The 18,526-nt window shown below is 32.2% G+C and overlaps 1 protein-coding gene across 1 annotated transcript in view; it reads left to right on the top strand.

The window, feature by feature from the left end:
• Window positions 1-963: 963 nt before the first annotated feature.
• The window catches only part of LOC148166631 (carbonic anhydrase-related protein 10-like), a 131,998-nt gene continuing 114,435 nt past the window's right edge, over window positions 964-18,526 (top strand). Inside the window, exon 1 of the mRNA XM_088049022.1 lies at window positions 964-1,148. Within this exon, the coding sequence (XP_087905148.1) occupies window positions 1,100-1,148 (49 nt within the window). The 5' untranslated portion in view covers window positions 964-1,099. The remainder of the gene's footprint in view (window positions 1,149-18,526) is intronic.

Below are 18,526 nucleotides of genomic sequence, written 5' to 3'. Positions count from 1 at the left end.
TTTGGTTCCTCTTGAAATAAAAAAATTCTAAAACATCTGTTTCTGGTTCTAACATTTTGAAATTTGGCAGACTAAATACACGTGTAAAGGACAGTAATGCCCCCAAATTTCATTCAAAAATTCCTAAAACTGGTAAAATACGAAATTTAATATATGTAGATAATTATTAATTACCCACCAGAAAATGGGGGCGAAATCCGCAGTTTTGTGGAAACTCAGTACAAAAATCTTGGCGTTTTGCTCGCTTCAAAAAGTGAGAACGGACTAACAGAAATAAGTATGGCTTAATACAATTGTTCCTCACGTTGAAACTTGAAAAAATCCAATTCAATGCACTTTTTATAAACCGTGATGAGTTTTTCCCATGTGTCGTTATTTCAATTATCGCGTTTTTATAAATTCGGTCGCATATTTTCCGCTCTTTACTGCAATTACGAATTGAAACTTATTACTGTGTTGACAATCAGAGAGGTGATTAGCACGACACAATTTGAAAATTCACTCCAAATGTGAGAATAAAATGACAATTCCGTCGTTGCAAAATCCGCTAATGATACTCCGGTAAACAGAGTCTACAATTACTTAAATTCCAGCGTTGTTGCTTAAATTTATTATGAGTATATTGATCGGATAAGATTCAACTTGTTTACTCATAATAAAATAAAAAAATTCTCCCCTGCTTTGAATCAACTGTCACCTCTTTCATTGAAATGTAATTCGAAAACTTTCGGTCATTTCCCGCCTTACGAAATCCCGACTTTTTAATTTTCCCGGATAATCCAGAAATTAATTCCTACAACTATCATTTAAGCTCCGGCCCAATGTTTCGAAAAAAATCAGGTAAAAAAAATAGATAATCTGCGCGTTATTCTTCGTCCTCATTGGGCGAGGTGTGCTTTCTCCGCCAATCCAAATCCGGGCCGATCTCCGGAGCGCACATTTCTACTCAACTCCGGCAGTTTGCGCCCGGACTCTGTCTGCAAGGGGTGTTTCACCAGATGCTCTGAACACATTTTCACGCGACTGCTATGCTCATCCGGAACACCAACGTGAGAGTTTTTCGTAGGTTAGTTTGTTCTTGAAAAATGTGTCGCTGAAGATGCGAGCTGCGACGAGCTTCGTTCTTCTAGTCACCTGCGTTTTCTACGGTAAGCGAGTTTCTGTTTTCGGTAAAATAAATAAATAAACGATCTTTTCGTGGTGCCGTAATTTCCGAGCTTGATTATTATTGAAATTTAAACGGTTTATTTCGCCGCTTTGCTAAAAATTTAAATAAATTTATGCAGCACGCGACTGTATTAGTGCTTTGTTTAAAATAGGGAATAAATTAAAAGCAGAGGCGGATATTTTCATAAAAAATACCATTATGGTGAGTAACGTGGAATTATTTGATGTTACTTTAGATTTTTCGTGCTTTTGATAGAACCAATCAAGTAATGTACTTTTTAAGTGTTTACACATTTCATTCCCTAAATTACTTATTGATTGTAAGAACTCGAAAAATTTACGTACCAAAACACCAAATTTACTCATTTTTGGTTCAGAAACTGCAACTTTTTAAAACCCTCAAAGTACGCTTTTGCGGTTATTAACATTTTTCCGGGAAACCCCCAAAATCTACATGAAATTGGTGCGACGGCGATTATGAAAATTTTAGGTGCTTTCGAGTTGTTTGTATCCTGTCAGACCCCAAATTAACGACTGTTAAATTTTCAGACGGAGCTTGCTAACTCGTTTTTTCAAATTTTCCAATTTCAGGTATTCGGGTTCAATCAAATGTATTATTTATGTTGGCAGTTTCAAATAAGTACTTAAATTTAAATGTTTAAAAGGGTTAAATATACTCGAAATGTTCAATTTTAGAAGCTCTTTTTGTTTAGGAATCCAAAATGATGTGAAATTTTTCGGATTCAGATTCCGGGAGTCTTTCAGATTCCTAAAATTTTTCGAATTCTCCAGTTCCTTTGCGTTTTGCACATCCGTCAAATAGTTGAGATTCCACTGATGCCGACAGTTCCTTTGCCCTTTCTTATTCTTTAATTTGTCTATTATTCGTTTTATTTATTTACTGTCTAACACTTTAGTTTCTTTATAAACATTTAGATTGTCTAGATTTGACAGATTTTGTAGGCGCCAAATTTAAAATGCGACTCTGTGATTGGTCGTTCAGCAGAGCTAGTTACCCACTGCTGATTTTTTAAACACAATTCCTGTGAAATGTCAAACAAGAACTGTCACATCTGTCAAATTTTTACCAAATTGTGTTATTTTTCCTGCAGGAGGTTTTGAAAGGGAGAAGTTAGATACCTGTAATGACTACATGTCAATTTTGATTAATAGATGGCGCCACGAGCAACTGACCAGTTTTTTAAAATCAAGTGGTAGAGTTCTTGAACGACATTTTCCACTACTGTTGAACTACTAATAGGAGGTTATTTTAACTACCAATAAATGATACTTAATAATTATTGACCTACAAGGGGTAATTTGTGTCTACAATGTAAATGCAGTATGATATGTAACAAGTGTTTAATGTCACATTAGTCACGAGCGGAGCGAGTGTTTAAGTACAAGTGTCTAGATAATTTTAAACGTGTTACATACTATACTTTTTCTACGATCTTAAATTTGAAACCACAAATCAATTTCCAACCAACTGTCAATTTCAACTCGTGACTAAAATGGCAACTTAAAACGGAAGTGGAAAATAGTATATTGTGTAACAAGTTTGTTAGTCACGAGTTTAATTCGGCACGAGCGGAGCGAGTGTTTAAAGTACGAGTGTCTAGAATAGTTTACAAACGTGTCACTTACTATACTTTTTCTACGATTTCAAATTTGATACCACCGGAATCACAAATCAGTGGCTAACTTCAACTCGTGCTAAAGGTATTTTACAGATTGCATAAAAATAAAAAGTAAAATAAAATAAACAAACCGCTCTATAATTAGTCAATGTAATTTTTTCTTTTGTTTTGTTAATGTCATTGATAAACCTACAACAGTCGTCATTATGCTTGAACTTTCAATTTATGAAAAAATGTGGTCCAAGACTTTTTCTTTTTGCCCGCCACTGTCCATCTGCAAATAACAAAAACAAATTTATTGCTGATGCTACTACAGTTTCGTGACAATTTGACAAATGACAGTTCTTGTTTGACATTTTACAGGAATTTAACAAAAACAGCATTGTTTAACTGGCTCTGCTGAACAACCAATCACAGAACCGCATTTTAAATTTGGCGCCCCTGCAGGAAAAGTGAAATTAAGCGATTTCCGTGAAAAATCTGCGAAATGACGACCGAACTGATTTGAAATTCATGATCTCTAGGAATTTTTTAGCTTAGAATCTAGGGATAATTGAAATTTCGATTTGACAACACTGAAAATAACCTACAAATTAAATTCAGTTCACAATCTGACAAATGTGACAGTTCTTCTTTGCCATTCCGCAGATGTTTTTAAAAATCAGGGTTGTGTAATGCGCTCTGATATCGACCAATCACACAGCCGCATTTTAAATTTGACGCCTTAAAAAAATTATCTGCAGGAAGATGGAGGTTAGGTTTAAATAAAATCTGATAGCCATGTATCTTTAATTAAATTAGTTATATTCGTTAGCTCCTGGCTAAGAATGGTCGCGTTTATTTCTGTAGTCTAGTAAAATATTTATTAACTACATAATTTAACATTTCCATTTATCACGGTACAAAGGGAGCAAAAGATAATTTTCTCATGAAAAACAATCCTCGTAATTAGCAAACTGTTGATAGAACAAACATTGTTTTAAAACTAATAGTGAGTTAATTGAGAAGAGAAATAAAAACAAACATTTTGATAGGGATCTACATAAATATGAATAAAGAAACAACACAGACTAATTAAAAGAGTTTATGTTGAAACACCGAACTTTTAATTAGGGACAAAGTATTTGTTTATATAATCGGAAAAATCAATACTAGTGAAACTAGTGAGAGAAAAACGCTTGTGAAAATGTCCACAATTTACTTAGTTTTTCGTCGAGCGAAAGATTTTCTCCGATACCGGCACTCACTTTCCATGATCCGGAGGATTAATATAATTTATTACATCGGAGGAACACGGAATTTTAATTCTTTAATTCTCTCGGCGAACAGTTTGTTTTATTTCTCTCTCGGAACTTATCGACGCCATCCGAATATGTTTGGTTATCTAATAAGTCGTTAATTAATGAGACTCGATAATTTATTTAATTTGAAGAATAAAAAATTCGTTCCAGTTCTGATTTCGAGGATTAATGAACTGTGCGGAATCCTGGCACACAATTGTGATTGCAATGATAAATAATAAACATCGATACTCGTACGCCATAATCAGTATCAACAAAATTTGAACATTCATTTCATTACTAGTCGAATCTACAAAATAATTAATGAGTCATCGATGTTTAGGACTTGCGGAAAAATCATTTCTACTTTCGAAATTCATTTGGATTATTTGGTTATTATGAGTGTAATGGCATATCCCATTAAAATTTATATTCGTATTACCGGCGTTAATTTATTGTGAGCGCTGCAATCAAATCTGCGTCCTAATCGGATTGCGCTTGAAATATTTTTTCCAGTGAGCTTCCAAGGAGTGTGTCATGTCTAGTTTAGTGTTTCAGATAACAAATTAGCAATTCAAATGAGTCTCTTCGCCGTCCTGAGGATTTTAATGTGCATGCATGGTCAGCCTGATTTAATACACTCACAATCTGCATCTACTTAAACTCGCGCAAGGAAAAATCGCAGACTTTATGTCCTCCTAGTAAACACAATAATGGAAATTAAACTTAATGCTGTTGTTCCAGGTAACTAAAACTTTCGTTAGCCGAGAAAGAAACTTCCAACCAAAGCAAACATTTAAAGTTAATTTGCTCCTCGGCCGTCTTAATGACCAATTTTTGCTCTAGTTTCTTTACGAACGCCACGTTTGCTGTCAATGTTTCCCGAAATTGAAGATGACAACTCACAAATAATTCGACGTTTGCATGGAAAAATGTATGACTGTGGGCGATACCTGAATGTTAAGCAGACGCTTATTAACGGTAAAATGATTTTTGTTTGTGCATCAATATTGGTTGCAAATATCTGTCATGCTTTATTAAATATTTAAACAGAATAAATGAACTTCCCGTCGGCGGAAAATTGGTGATGATTTGGAATTTTCATGTCAGCTAGAGCGCTCTCGACGTATGATTTTTCACTCATAGAATATAAACCGCGCGTTTGTTTAATTTAATTACATTAGGCGATACGAAATGTTGTGCTTAAAATTTGTTTTCTATCACTGTTAGTTTGGCTACTCGTTAATTCAAATTCCGGTCTACATGGCTGTGATAAAAATATCTCAGTTTATAATTTAAATTTTATGCAAATTGTGATTTAAATTTGAGAAAAAAGTTTCTAAATCGATTATTTGTTGATATTCGGAAAAAATAAGGACAGTTTTGGAATCAGCGTGAAATTCTGCGTAAAATGAGCTTAAATTTCCTTAACAAATAACCGAGATGTCGACCGAACTAGATTTTCTGAGGGTGTTTTTAGAGTCATTTTTAAGACGCTGTTTCGGGGCGAAAACTGCATGTAATATTATTGAATTATTTATCGATCGAAAGAGGAGCTTGAAATCTATCTACTGGCCAAATTTCAGATCGAAAGGGCAAATAGTTTACGAGGGGCGATCGAAAAACGAAAAATTGAAAATTCTTCATCGATTGAGTCGCAAAATTTATTTGCCCAAAAAAATTACCACCGAATTTTCGACTTTTGACGGCGGATTTTAAAGTAAAATGACTAGAGAAAAACGATGGTGAAAACCGTTTCTCAAAATCTTTCGTAGTTTCGGAGATGAGCTTTGAAAATTTTCCAAAATTTAATATCTGAAACTTTGATTGCTCTCAACTCTGTTATTTTTAGGCCGCTCTTAACGATTCTCACCTTTTTGGATTCTACGTAAAATTCTGCGTAAAATGCGTATTATTATAGATCAAAATTGATTCATTAAATAAACGAGATATCAACTGTATTAATCAGAGACGAAAAGTAGCCAACTTCCAACTGAAAAAAATAAAATTTCGTCATAATTCCGTAGGTATCGAGCGAAAATCTTTTCCGAAGCTTTAAAATTTTGGCCCTCCAATTTCAAACGTCTCTAATTTAGTTATTTGTTGACAGACAAGAAAAATAAGGGCCGTTTTGAAATGAACGTGAAATTCTGCGTAAAATGAGCACTAATAGTTTAAAATTACTTTGAGAATAAGCGAGATGTCGAGTAGTTTACCAGACGCGGTCAATAATCAAAAAATGTATTTTTTTTCATAGTGGGAGCCGTAATTTTTTTTTAACCAAATTGACTATCGAATTTTGGATATCTGCGACCGCTTTCTAGACAAAAACATCGCGAGAAAAACTATGGCAAAGACCGTTTTTTTCTATCTGTCGTACTTTGGAGATATTGAGCATTGGAAATTTCGCAACTAAAATTCATTAACTCAAACTTTAATCGGCCATAACTCAACTATTTCTTGTCGCATATAGATTCTGGGCTCGGATTTGGAATCCTAGTGAAATTCTGCGTAAAATGAGCACTATTAACTTATTTTTTTTCCAAAGATGAGCGAAATATAGACCGAAATCGATTTTTTTGGGCTCAATTTATCAAGATTTATGCACTTTTTAAATTTGGCGGGACCTAATATCCTATTGGAATCTATAATAATAAATAATAATAAATCTGTATTTGTGGTAAAAAAACAACAACAAAAAAACTTAGACAAAATAAAAATAAAATAAAATATTCAAAAAAAAACCTTTTTATCACAAAAAGGGCCAAAAGGCAGTAGAACTGATCAAGGTTTTGACCCTATGACATAATAGAAAATACAAATTTTTTAATAATAACAAAAAAAATATTATGGAGACATGAAAGAGAAAAAAAAATAAACAAATACATAGAAGAAGTATAAACAACAGAAAAATTAATTAATAAACATTCGATATTTTTTTTTAAAATTGCTGATAAAAGTGCTATTCAGGGACATTGTTAATAAAAAATACAAATCCTCACAATCCGTTAAAATTCTAATTTTTAAGGCGTCGCGACGCCAAAACTATTGCCGATACATAAAATTTTTTTTTGCCAGTTACTGATAGTCGGCACGTGGCTTGGCGGTGCCTGTGTACAAATATCCAAAATCCTTCATGTCCATTTTCCGCCTTAGATAACAAACGACGTACTAATTCATAATCCTTTTAAAGCGATGTTTTATGTCACTTAGAATTTAATAATGTGAACGCCGCCGTTAAACATTCTTGCATTTGAGATGACATTGACAAATGCAATAATTTATTTTCGAGAAAAATGCTTCGGCAACAGATTTCCCTGCAAAAAACCAAGTCGTGGTTAATGCAATTTTTGCACTCTAAAGCAGTCAGTTCTGGTGATGTGTTATTAAGTAACAATTCTAGACTGTGCACTTGTCGTCTACAAGTCGTTGAAAGATAAAACTGACATCTTACAGCCTTTGCTTTCGGCTTCAATTTTCGCTCGTTGTTGAATTGCGGTAATAGTTGGGGGCCTCGGAGTCTGTACGATGTCAAACCGACTTCCTGCCAACGATTTATAACAGTTTGGTTGGATATTCGGCGACCAGTTGTGGTTTGCAGATCTTGTTGCAGATGGTGCGGCATTGCGAAGGATCCGGAACTTGAAAAAATCGCGAATTTAGACCGGCGCATCCACCATTTTCGCCCCATGGCTTTGCGCTAATTACGATTCGTATTAACAACGCAATTTCCCCCGAAAAATGCCCCACAACGAAAATAAAAAGAAGCTTCGAATATTACCCTCAAATGACCCGACTTTTGTATAGCAGATTACTCCTATTCAACATTTCGCTCTCATTTTCATGGGGAAATGAAACGGCGGAATAATATTATTTCGTTAAGGTTTAAATAACAGTTGAATTTACTGTGTAAAATAAGAAGTAGGTAATAAAACTGCTTTTAAAAAGACCACCTCGTTTCGTAATTTTCCTTTGCAACATTTTATCTCTTCAGTAGCCAGCTGAGGATCCCAACATTTATCAAACTGCGTTTAACGGGTTGGGGTGGTATTAGATACAAATAAAACAATTTCCATTTTGGCCCAGAAACTGGAAGTTGAAGTGGACGTGGCGCAACTTGGCGAAATTGGGGCGGCGAGGGGGTAAAAATTGGAGAATTAATCATTGAGGACACTACAGTCACCAAAATTTCACCATAATTCCGTTGAAAACTAAAAATGTTGCGCATAGAAAACTTTTTTCCAAGTCTCTGGGAAAGTTATTTGAAAAAATTTCGAAAAGCAAACAATTTAAAAAAAAAATTTGACACTTTTTTGCAAAGAACTCCTAATTGGTCCTTTGATTTTTTTATTGTAATACGTCATTATAAAGGTTGAGATTTCTGCTTTTTAACGCAGTGTTAAACAAATTTTTATCTCTTGCTATCTAGAAGTTACAAGACAAAGAGTGGAGCGATGTTAAAAATGTTTAAAAATGGTGGATGCGCCAGGTTAATTTTTCATTTTAATTAACAAATTTTGGATGGAATTTGTACCGCAGCACTTCAAAGTCATTTCTAAAGCAGAATTGTCTCTTGATTCCAAATCAGGAGCCCGTTTTGTTCTACCAGGTCAGGACTCTGAGATATTTGTAAATTAAATGCCCATCACTTTTGGTTTTTTTAGTTTTGCTTAACAATTCGCAATCTTGTAAAACTCTATTAATACATCATCGGAAAAGTATTAAAATAAGCTTCGCAACAAACTAAAGAAGTTACCGGGAAAGTTAGTTTTGGCCAAGATAATTGAGGAAAACTAATGAAAATTTCGAAAAACGAATAATTTTTGACGCTTTTTTGGAGAAATTGGAACTTCCATTTTTTATTGCAATACGCCTTCATAAAGGCTGAGATCTCTGCTTTCTAATGCGGTGTTAAACAAATTTTTATTTTTTGCCATTTGGAAGATTCAAGTCAGAGATTGGAGTAATGTTAAAAAAAGTTTAAAATTGGTGGAGGCGCCGGATTAATTTATTTTATTTTAGTCAACAAATTTTGCATGGGATTTGTAGCGCAGCAGTCGAAAGTCATTTCTAAAGTAAAATTGTCTCCTGATTCTAAATCTGAAGCCCGTTTTGCTTCATCAGGTCAGGATTCGGAGATATTTGTAAAGTAAGTGCCCCGCGCTTAATTTTGATTTTTTTAGTTTTGCTTAACAACTCGGAGCTTTATGAAACTCTATAATACATCATTACAAAGAGAATGTCCAACAAACTATAGATGTCGTTAGTTTTGGCCAAGATATTTGAGGAAAACTGATGAAAATTTCGAAAAATGAACAGTTTTTGCAAAGAATTCCTGAATTTTTATTGTAATACGTTATTGTAACGGTTGAGTTCTCTGTTTTCTAACGCGGTGTTAAACAAAATTTTTCTTGCCTTTTAGAAGTTGCAAAACAAAAAAAAAAGGTTTTGTTAACTTTCGAAGATTTTTAAAAATTTTGATTTGACCCCACACAAAATTGTACTTTTTTGATAAATTTGATTCACTGCTCATAATGGAAGATCACAGATAAAAATTCTACAGCAACTGTTAAAAAGTTGTTGGTCGCGTTTTTTTATAATTTAATGAAATTTAAACACGTTTTCGTTTCAATTTTGATAAAATTTTCCGTAGAATTTATGATGATTTTCATTGGTTGCTGCCATCAGATTGTCCGGAAAATAAGTTCTAGCAGACACAAATATTAAATTTTTAGTGCCATCCACCTCTTCATTTTGTGCCAACTTTCCAACTGCTTAGCGAATATTTGAGTCTAAAATTCTGAACAATTCTTTTTAAAGATTTCCACAATTTTTTTTGGTCTATAAGCAAACTAAGAGCTATTCATCATCTTCAAGAAGTTTCTAAAATGTGTTTTTCAGTGCTGCGTTAGCATTGAAGTCATTTTAAAACTCAAAATGTGTCTAGAAATTTGAATTTTTTAGGCAACGGCGTTGAGTTTTTAAAAAAATTGTCTCAAAAATAAAAATGTTTTTAATTTTTTGGAAAACTTCTGAATGTTTTTTGTTTTGTAACTTCTAAGCCATAAGAGATATCAATGCATTGGTCGGCGAGTCAAAAAGGCAAGATCTCAGCTTTTTCAATGAAGCATTACAATAAAAAATCGATGTAATAATTCTTGATTTACATGCAAAATTGCATATTAAAATCACTAAAATTAGCGAATTTTTGGACATTTAAAAATACCATGAAAAGTACTCATTCTATCGCTGAGTTTTATAGGTCGTTTAAAAGCCAATTAAATTAGCTTTCAAAAACTTTGTAAGCAATCCCATAACTTTGCAAGTTTCCAAGAAAAAAATGACGAAAATAAAGTTTTGTGCAGTGGAACCTAAAAAAATATTTTTTCAAGATCATCTCTGAATCCAGACCTGTGTTTGTGTTCAAGAAAACGCATAAGTTTGCAAACGTGCAACACGAAAACTCGCAGTAGGTAAATCTAGCAACAATAGAGAATACAGGGGATATGCAGAATATAGGGATTAGAATGTTTCCTAGTTGTAAGCCGTTCCTCTGGGAATGTTCTTCCCTATTATAAATTAATAACAACAGATTTTAAATGGGAGAGAAATGGAAATTTAGTTGATTACAATCAGGGAGTGACCTGCGGCCATTATTGGAAATATTCAGTTCAGTTCATTTTTTTTTAGTTTGAAACCGACATTGCAACGTAATTTCTTAACCGCCATCCCCTCGTAAAGAATTAGCGCGTCCATGGCGCCTTCGATCGCGCCTAAACACATCAGAGGGAAAGTAGATTCCCGAAATAATTGCCGACATACTTAAGAGGAACAGTAAGCAAAGCGGGGTATCTGTAATCTGCACCCTTGTTTCCTTCGCTATTTGCGGCCGACCGAGCCATTTTCAGTCCTTCCTTATCAGCCGCTGGTACTATCCCCCATTCTGTCTTTATCCGTTCTTCCGCCAACACTTCATGCGGAATTTCCATGTATAGTGAAGGCTCTAAGGTGCTCTTAACCCGGAGCTGCTTAAACCACTTGTCAATTTACAAGGTGTGGATTTTGGTTTAAGCAGGAGTTGCTCTGTAAATTGTTGCTTTGAACTTTCTCCATCGGTTTAACTGAATTATTACCGTCTTTGCAACTCCATTTCGATAAATACTTGGCGAGAGATCGATCGTGACGCGTTTTTAGGGAATTTTTGGTTCGTGTCTGCACACATTTTGTGTGCGTATTATCAGTTCTGATACAACAACTTAAACACGATAGTCTTCATAAGTAAATGTACCGGAAGACGGATATCTTTGTGCATGCTTAATTGCTGTTCCTATGTTGCTATTGTAGGCTAGATGTAGATCCTCTGATAACTTTGAGTGAATAATGCGCCCCTAACAAACTTTGGTCAATATACAAGGTGGTACTGGTTAAAGCGCCAGTCTACAAGACAATGCCAGCGAAATGTGCAATTATTTATTATAGTCCAGGCCAAATAAACATGAACTTTGGAATAATTCGCATAAAGCTGAATTTTTGTGTGGACTTTGATTTTATTGTTCTAAACAAATTGTCAAAAGTTTCTGAGCAATTCTTGGTACACAAAATAGCAAAAGTGTGTTTCACGTGTACACTATTTCAGTTTCAGGATAAAAATTTGACAAAGTTACGAAATTTAAGTGAAAGTCATGAAAATTTTTAGTTTGTCTTTGAAATAAAAATTTCTAAAAACTTTATTTTTTGCTTAAAAAATTTGGAATTTAGAGCAATAAATTAGCAAGTCCATAGTAGTAAAACCTCTAAATTTTACAGATTTAAAATGTAATCTGACAAAGTTACGGAATTTAAGTGAAAATCATGAAAATTTTTAGTTCGTCTTCGAAATAAAAATTTCTAAAAACTCTATTTTTTGCTTAAAACATTTGGCATTTAGAACAGTAAATTAGCAAATCTAAAGTAATAAAATCTTTAAATTTCACAGTTTTTAATTGAGGTCTGACAAAGTTACCAAATTTAGGTAAAAGTCATGAAAATTTTTAGTTCGTCTTTGAAATAAAAATTTCTGAAAACTTTATTTTTTGCTTAAAAAATTTGGAATTTAGAGCAGTAAATTAGCAAGTCCATAGTAGTAAAACCTCTAAATTTTACAGATTTAAAATGTAATCTGACAAAGTTACGGAATTTAAGTGAAAGTCATGAAAATTTTTAGTTCGTCTTCGAAATAAAAATTTCTAAAAACTCTATTTTTTGCTTAAAACATTTGGCATTTAGAACAGTAAATTAGCAAATCTAAAGTAATAAAATCTTTAAATTTCACAGTTTTTAATTGAGGTCTGACAAAGTTACCAAATTTAGGTAAAAGTCATGAAAATTTTTAGTTCGTCTTTGAAATAAAAATTTCTGAAAACTTTATTTTTTGCTTAAAAAATTTGGAATTTAGAGCAGTAAATTAGCAAGTCCATAGTAGTAAAACCTCTAAATTTTACAGATTTAAAATGTAATCTGACAAAGTTACGGAATTTAAGTGAAAGTCATGAAAATTTTTAGTTCGTCTTCGAAATAAAAATTTCTAAAAACTCTATTTTTTGCTTAAAACATTTGGCATTTAGAACAGTAAATTAGCAAATCTAAAGTAATAAAATCTTTAAATTTCACAGTTTTTAATTGAGGTCTGACAAAGTTACCAAATTTAGGTAAAAGTCATGAAAATTTTTAGTTCGTCTTTGAAATAAAAATTTCTGAAAACTTTATTTTTTGCTTAAAAAATTTGGAATTTAGAGCAGTAAATTAGCAAGTCCATAGTAGTAAAACCTCTAAATTTTACAGATTTAAAATGTAATCTGACAAAGTTACGGAATTTAAGTGAAAGTCATGAAAATTTTTAGTTCGTCTTCGAAATAAAAATTTCTAAAAACTCTATTTTTTGCTTAAAATATTTGGAATTTAGAACAATAAATTAGCAACTCTAAAGTAATAAAATCTTTAAATTTCACAGTTTTTAAATGAGGTCTGACAAAGTTACCAAATTTAGGTAAAAGTCATGAAAATTTTTAGTTCGTCTTTGAAATAAAAATTTCTAAAAACTTTATTTTTTGCTTAAAAAATTTGGATTTTAGAGCAGTAAATTAGCAAGTCCATAGTAGTAAAACCTCTAAATTTTACAGATTTAAAATGAAATCTGACAAAGTTACGGAATTTAAGTAAAAGCCATGAAAGTTTTTAGTTAGTCTTCAAAATAAAAATTTCTAAAAACTCTATTATTTGCTCTAAAATTTTTAAATTTAGAGCAGTAAATTAGCAAGTTTGAACTAGTAAAACCTCCAAATTTCATAGTTTTAAAATGAAATCTGACAAAGTTACGGATTTTAAGTAAAAGTCGTGAACATTTTTAGTTCGTCTACGAAATAAAAATTTCTAAAAACTCTATTTTTTGCTCTAAAATTTTGGAATTTAAAGCAGTAAATTTGCAAGTCTAAAGTAATAAAACCTCCAAATTTCATTGTTTCAAAATGAAATTTGACAAAGTTACGGAATTTAAAAGTCATGAAAATTTTTAGTTCGTCTTCGAAATAAAAATTTCTAAAAACTCTATTTTTTGCTTAAAAAATTTGGAATTTAGAACAGTAAATTAGCAACTTTAAAGTAATAAAATCTTTAAATTTCACAGTTTTTAAATGAGGTCTGACAAAGTTACCAAATTTAGGTAAAAGTCATGAAAATTTTTAGTTCGTCTTTGAAATAAAAATTTCTAAAAACTTTATTTTTTGCTTAAAAAATTTGGAATTTAGAGCAGTAAATTAGCAAGTCTATAGTAGTAAAACCTCTGAATTTTACAGATTTAAAATGAAATCTGACAATGTTCCGGAATTTAAGTAAAAGCCATGAAAATTCTTAGTTCGTCTTCGAAATAAAAATTTCTAAAAACTCTATTTCTTGCTCTAAAAGTCTAAAGTAATTAAACCTCCAAATTTCACTGCTTTAGGATGAAATCTGACAAAGGTACAGAATTTAATTGAAGTGAAAATGAAAATTTGTAAAAATTTCTTAATTTTTACGTGTCCGAAAACTTTCAAACTTGGCAGTTTTACTAGTTCTGTAATTTGTAATCACTGTAATAAATTACAGAACTTTAGAACAAAAAGGAAAAATTTTAGAATTTTTTTTCAAGAACGAACCGGAAATTTTCTATTACAATTCGTAGCTTAGCTAGTTTTAATGATACAACATTCAGATTTGGAGGTTTTTCTACATTTACCATTCCAATTAACTGAGCTAAATTATGAAATTTTAGAACAAAACAGAACAATTTTAGATTTTATTTTGGAGGACAAATCGAAAAGATGAAAATTTTCTTTACAAACTCATATCTCGGGTATTTTTAATGTTACAACATTCTAATTTAGCGGTTATTCTACTTCTAACATTCTTATTGACTGAGAGAAATTACAAAAATTTAGAACAAAAATGGACAATTTTAGAACTATTTTTTTCGAAAGCAACCCGCATAAATTCAAAATTCCCTTTTCAAACTCGTATCTCGAGTAGTTTTACTATTACAACATTCAAATTTAAAGGTTTTCCTACTTATAGCGTTCCGATTAACTGCGCAAAATTAGAAAATTTTAGAATAAGAGGGAACAGTTTTAGATTTTTTTTTTCAAGGCCAAATCACAAAGATGCAAATTTTTTTTACAAATTCGTATCTCAGTATTTTAATTATTACAACATTCAAATTTTGCGATTTTTATTGACTGAGAAAAATTACATAAATTTAGAACAAAAATGGACAATTTTAGAATTTTCTTTGAGAGCAAACCACAAAAATTCAAAATTCCCTTTTCAAACTCGTATTTCGAGTAGTTTTACTGCTACAACATTCAAAATTGGAGGTTTTCCTACTTTTCTCATTTTTAATAACTGAGCCAAATTACAGAATTTTAGAACAAAGAAGAACAATTTTAGATTTTTTTTTAAACCGACATGATGCAAAATAAATTTACAAACTCGTATCTCGGGTAGTTTTAATGTTACAACATTTCAAAATTGGAGGTTTTTTTTACTTCTACGATTTCTATTAACTGAACAAAATTACAAATTTTTAGATCAAAAAGGAACAATTTTAGATTTTTTGTTGAGGACAAACCGAAAAGATGCAAAATTTTCTTTACAAACTTGTATCTCGGTTATTTTTAAAGTTACAACATTCAAATTTGGCGGTTTTTTTACTTCTTACCTTCCTAGTAACTGAGCAAAATTACAAAATTTTAGAATAAAAAGGAACAATTTTAGATTTTTTTTTCAAAGACAAACCGAGAAGATGCAAAAGTTTTTTTACAAATTCGTATCTGGGGTAGTTTTAACGTTACAACATTTATATTTGGATGTTTTTTTACTTCTAACATTCTTATTGTCTGAAAAAAATTATAGAATTTTAGACCAAAAAGGGACAATTTTAGAATTTTTTTTTCGAGAGTCAAACCGGAAAAATTTAAAATTCTCTTTTTAAACTCATATCTCGAGTAGTTTTACTCTGACAACATTGAAATTTGGACGTTTTCTTACTTCTAACATTCTTATTGTCTGAGAAAAATTACAGAATTTTAGAACAAAAAGAATTTTTTTTAGATTTTTATAAGCACGAGTCAGAAATATCCAAGATGTCTTTTTCAAAGTTGTATTTCGAGTAGTTTTAATTCTACAACATTCAAATTTGATAATTTTACAACTTCCAAAACTCTAATTAACTGCCAAATAGAGAATTATTAATATATATATTATTAAAAAACGTATTAATGACTGATGGTAAAATTGTAAACATTTTGTTTGGAACAATAAAATGAACGTCCACACAAAATTCCGAGCTTTTGAAATTTTTGTGTCTATTTTGCTTAGACTATTACTGATCGTAACCAAAAGGTGGCGTTCGGTAGTTTTAACACTGCCATTTTCGATGTGCTCATAAAGTGTGACAAATCAGAAAATTGTCGAGTCGAGGAAACAAATTTCCCAAATTGTCACAGTTCATGGGATTCGCGTTGGGAAACCCCTCACTCCCCTCCCGTCGCTCACACTCTGTGAAGTACAAGAGCCAATTAAAAGAATTTTCTTGTTTATAAAATATCCACTTAAGTAAGTAGTTGTCTTTATTTAAAGTTTCAATAGAGCTTATTAGAGAAACTCGTTATGTTACCTCACTCAAACTTCGCACAAACTCCGCATTGTGTTGAAACGAATTTTTCTGCAATTTCGCCCTAAATACTACTAAACAGACAGCGACTCGTCGTGTTGACCTGATAATTCGCCGCCTAATCATCGACAGAGGTGCACTTCCGGCTTCAGCTTGCGTATGCACAACTTAGAGCTTAATTTCCCCTTTCAATGGGGCGCTTTTAAGTAATTTATGTTGCATAAAAACATGCAGTGTCTGCACTACGTGCACGTTACTCGCCCATGTGTGAATATGATCCCGAACCGTCCTGATAAGACCTGTTAATATTTCTCATTATCCCGTTTTATGACGGGGAACCCTTGTTAAGGGCTCAGCATTCGGGTTTTACCTCTCTTACTTCCTTATCAGTTTATTCAACCGCGCCGTTGCTTAATCATATTTCTAACATTGGCGTCGCACAAATAAGACGAGGCAACGATTTCAAACAATTATTGGGCGGCGGCTTGGAAGGATTTATTTTAATTCTCTTTGGCGGGCGATGCGGATCGGCTCCATTTTCTTCTTATTTTCAACACTTTTGGAACGAAATTTCAGGGCCGTCTGAAAGAGCAGCTCAAATTCTATGAGTGCATGAAATTTGACAACTATCCGTCAAGTATTTTAGAAGAGATGGGCAAAAAACGAAGAGATTGTTGCTACGGAGTGATTCTTTTCAATATTAATCAAAGGCGGCGTTGAAATTTTTGGTTGACATTTCTTAAACTAAGTTTGTCTGATGACAGGTTCATGACAGTTACTTTTTGGAGGCATTGGCGTAACATTTCGCCCCCAAACCTCAGTTGATTCTACGCTCATGTGTCAACTCTTCAATCAGTGTGGGAATTCGCTAAGACCTACGTGCTAAAATGCAAAGCCACTCTGATTAGAATTAAAAATAATAAGAAATTGTTTGAAAAATGGTGGATGCGCAGAAAACTTTTAATAGTCAAGAAATTTTGAACGAGGTGAAAGTCAATTCTTAAGAAGAATTTTCTCCTAAATCTAAATTTGAAGCCTATTTTGCTCTATTAGGCCAGGAGATATTTGTAAATTAAGTATTTTTTGAATACTCCTTGTTTACTTTTGTATTTTTCGGTTTTGCTCTATACTACTCTATAATAAATTATTGGAAAGGTAATTAAATAAGCTTTCTAACGAACTATACAAGTCCCCGGGAAAGTCAGTTTTAGTCATGATATTTGCAAAATTTAAAAAAAACCTGACACTTGTAATCTTGTAATTTTGACAGTTTTTATACCCGAGTGATAAAATTTAGGGAACTTGGTACCTTTGAGTCATTAATTCTCTGTTCCAAATATCAAAATTTTGGAGCAACGGAGACAATTTTTGGGAATTTTTATTTGTAGAATGGACTAAAACTTTTCAACATTTTCTATTAAATCTTGTAATTTTGACAGTTTTGACGCCAGAGTGTCAAAATTTGGGCAACTTGTTAACTTTAAGTTACTATTTCACAGTTCAAAATTTCAAAATTGTAGAACAACGCGGACGAATTTTAAAAAATTTTATTTATAGAATGGACCAAAAATTTCTAACATTCTAGATTCGCACCTTTCTTTTTGGTAATTTTGTTGCCAGAGCAACAACATTTAGGGAAGTTGCTGCTTTTGAGTTGGTAATTGACCATGCTAAATTTCAAAAATTTAGACCGATGGGGACAAATTTTGGAAATTTTTATTCATCGAGCGGACTAAACATTTCCAACATTTTCTATTGAATTCTAGAATTTCAACAGTTTTGGTGCCACAGCAATGAAATTTTAGGAACTTACTTTTTTTTAGTTGATAATAGATTGCCTTCAATTTCAAAATGTTGAAGCAACAGGAAAAATTTTGAAAATTTTTATTTATAAAATGGACTAAAAATTTTCAACATTTTCTATTGAATCTTGTAATTTTGACAGTTTTGACACCAGAGTGTCAAAATTTGGACAACTTGTTAACTTTAAGCTACTATTTCACTGTTCAAAATTTCAAAATTGTAGAGCAACGCGGACGAATTTTAAAAAATTTTATTTATAGAATGGACCAAAAATTTCTAACATTCTGGATTCGCACCTTTCTTTTTGGTAATTTTGTTGCCAGAGCAACAAAATGTGGGGAAGTTGTTGCTTTTGAGTTGGTAATTGACCATGCTAAATTTCAAAAATTTAGACCGATGGGGACAAATTTTTGAAATTTTTATTTATCGAGCGGACTAAACATTTCTAACATTTT

This window comes from Gnatocerus cornutus, unplaced genomic scaffold, assembly GCF_029298725.1.
Source record: "Gnatocerus cornutus isolate USDA-ARS CGAHR unplaced genomic scaffold, icGnaCorn1.1 ctg00000023.1, whole genome shotgun sequence".
Lineage (NCBI taxonomy): Eukaryota > Metazoa > Arthropoda > Insecta > Coleoptera > Tenebrionidae > Gnatocerus > Gnatocerus cornutus.
The sequence above is the reverse complement of the archived record's forward strand: the minus strand, read 5'-3'. Positions and strand labels throughout refer to the sequence as shown.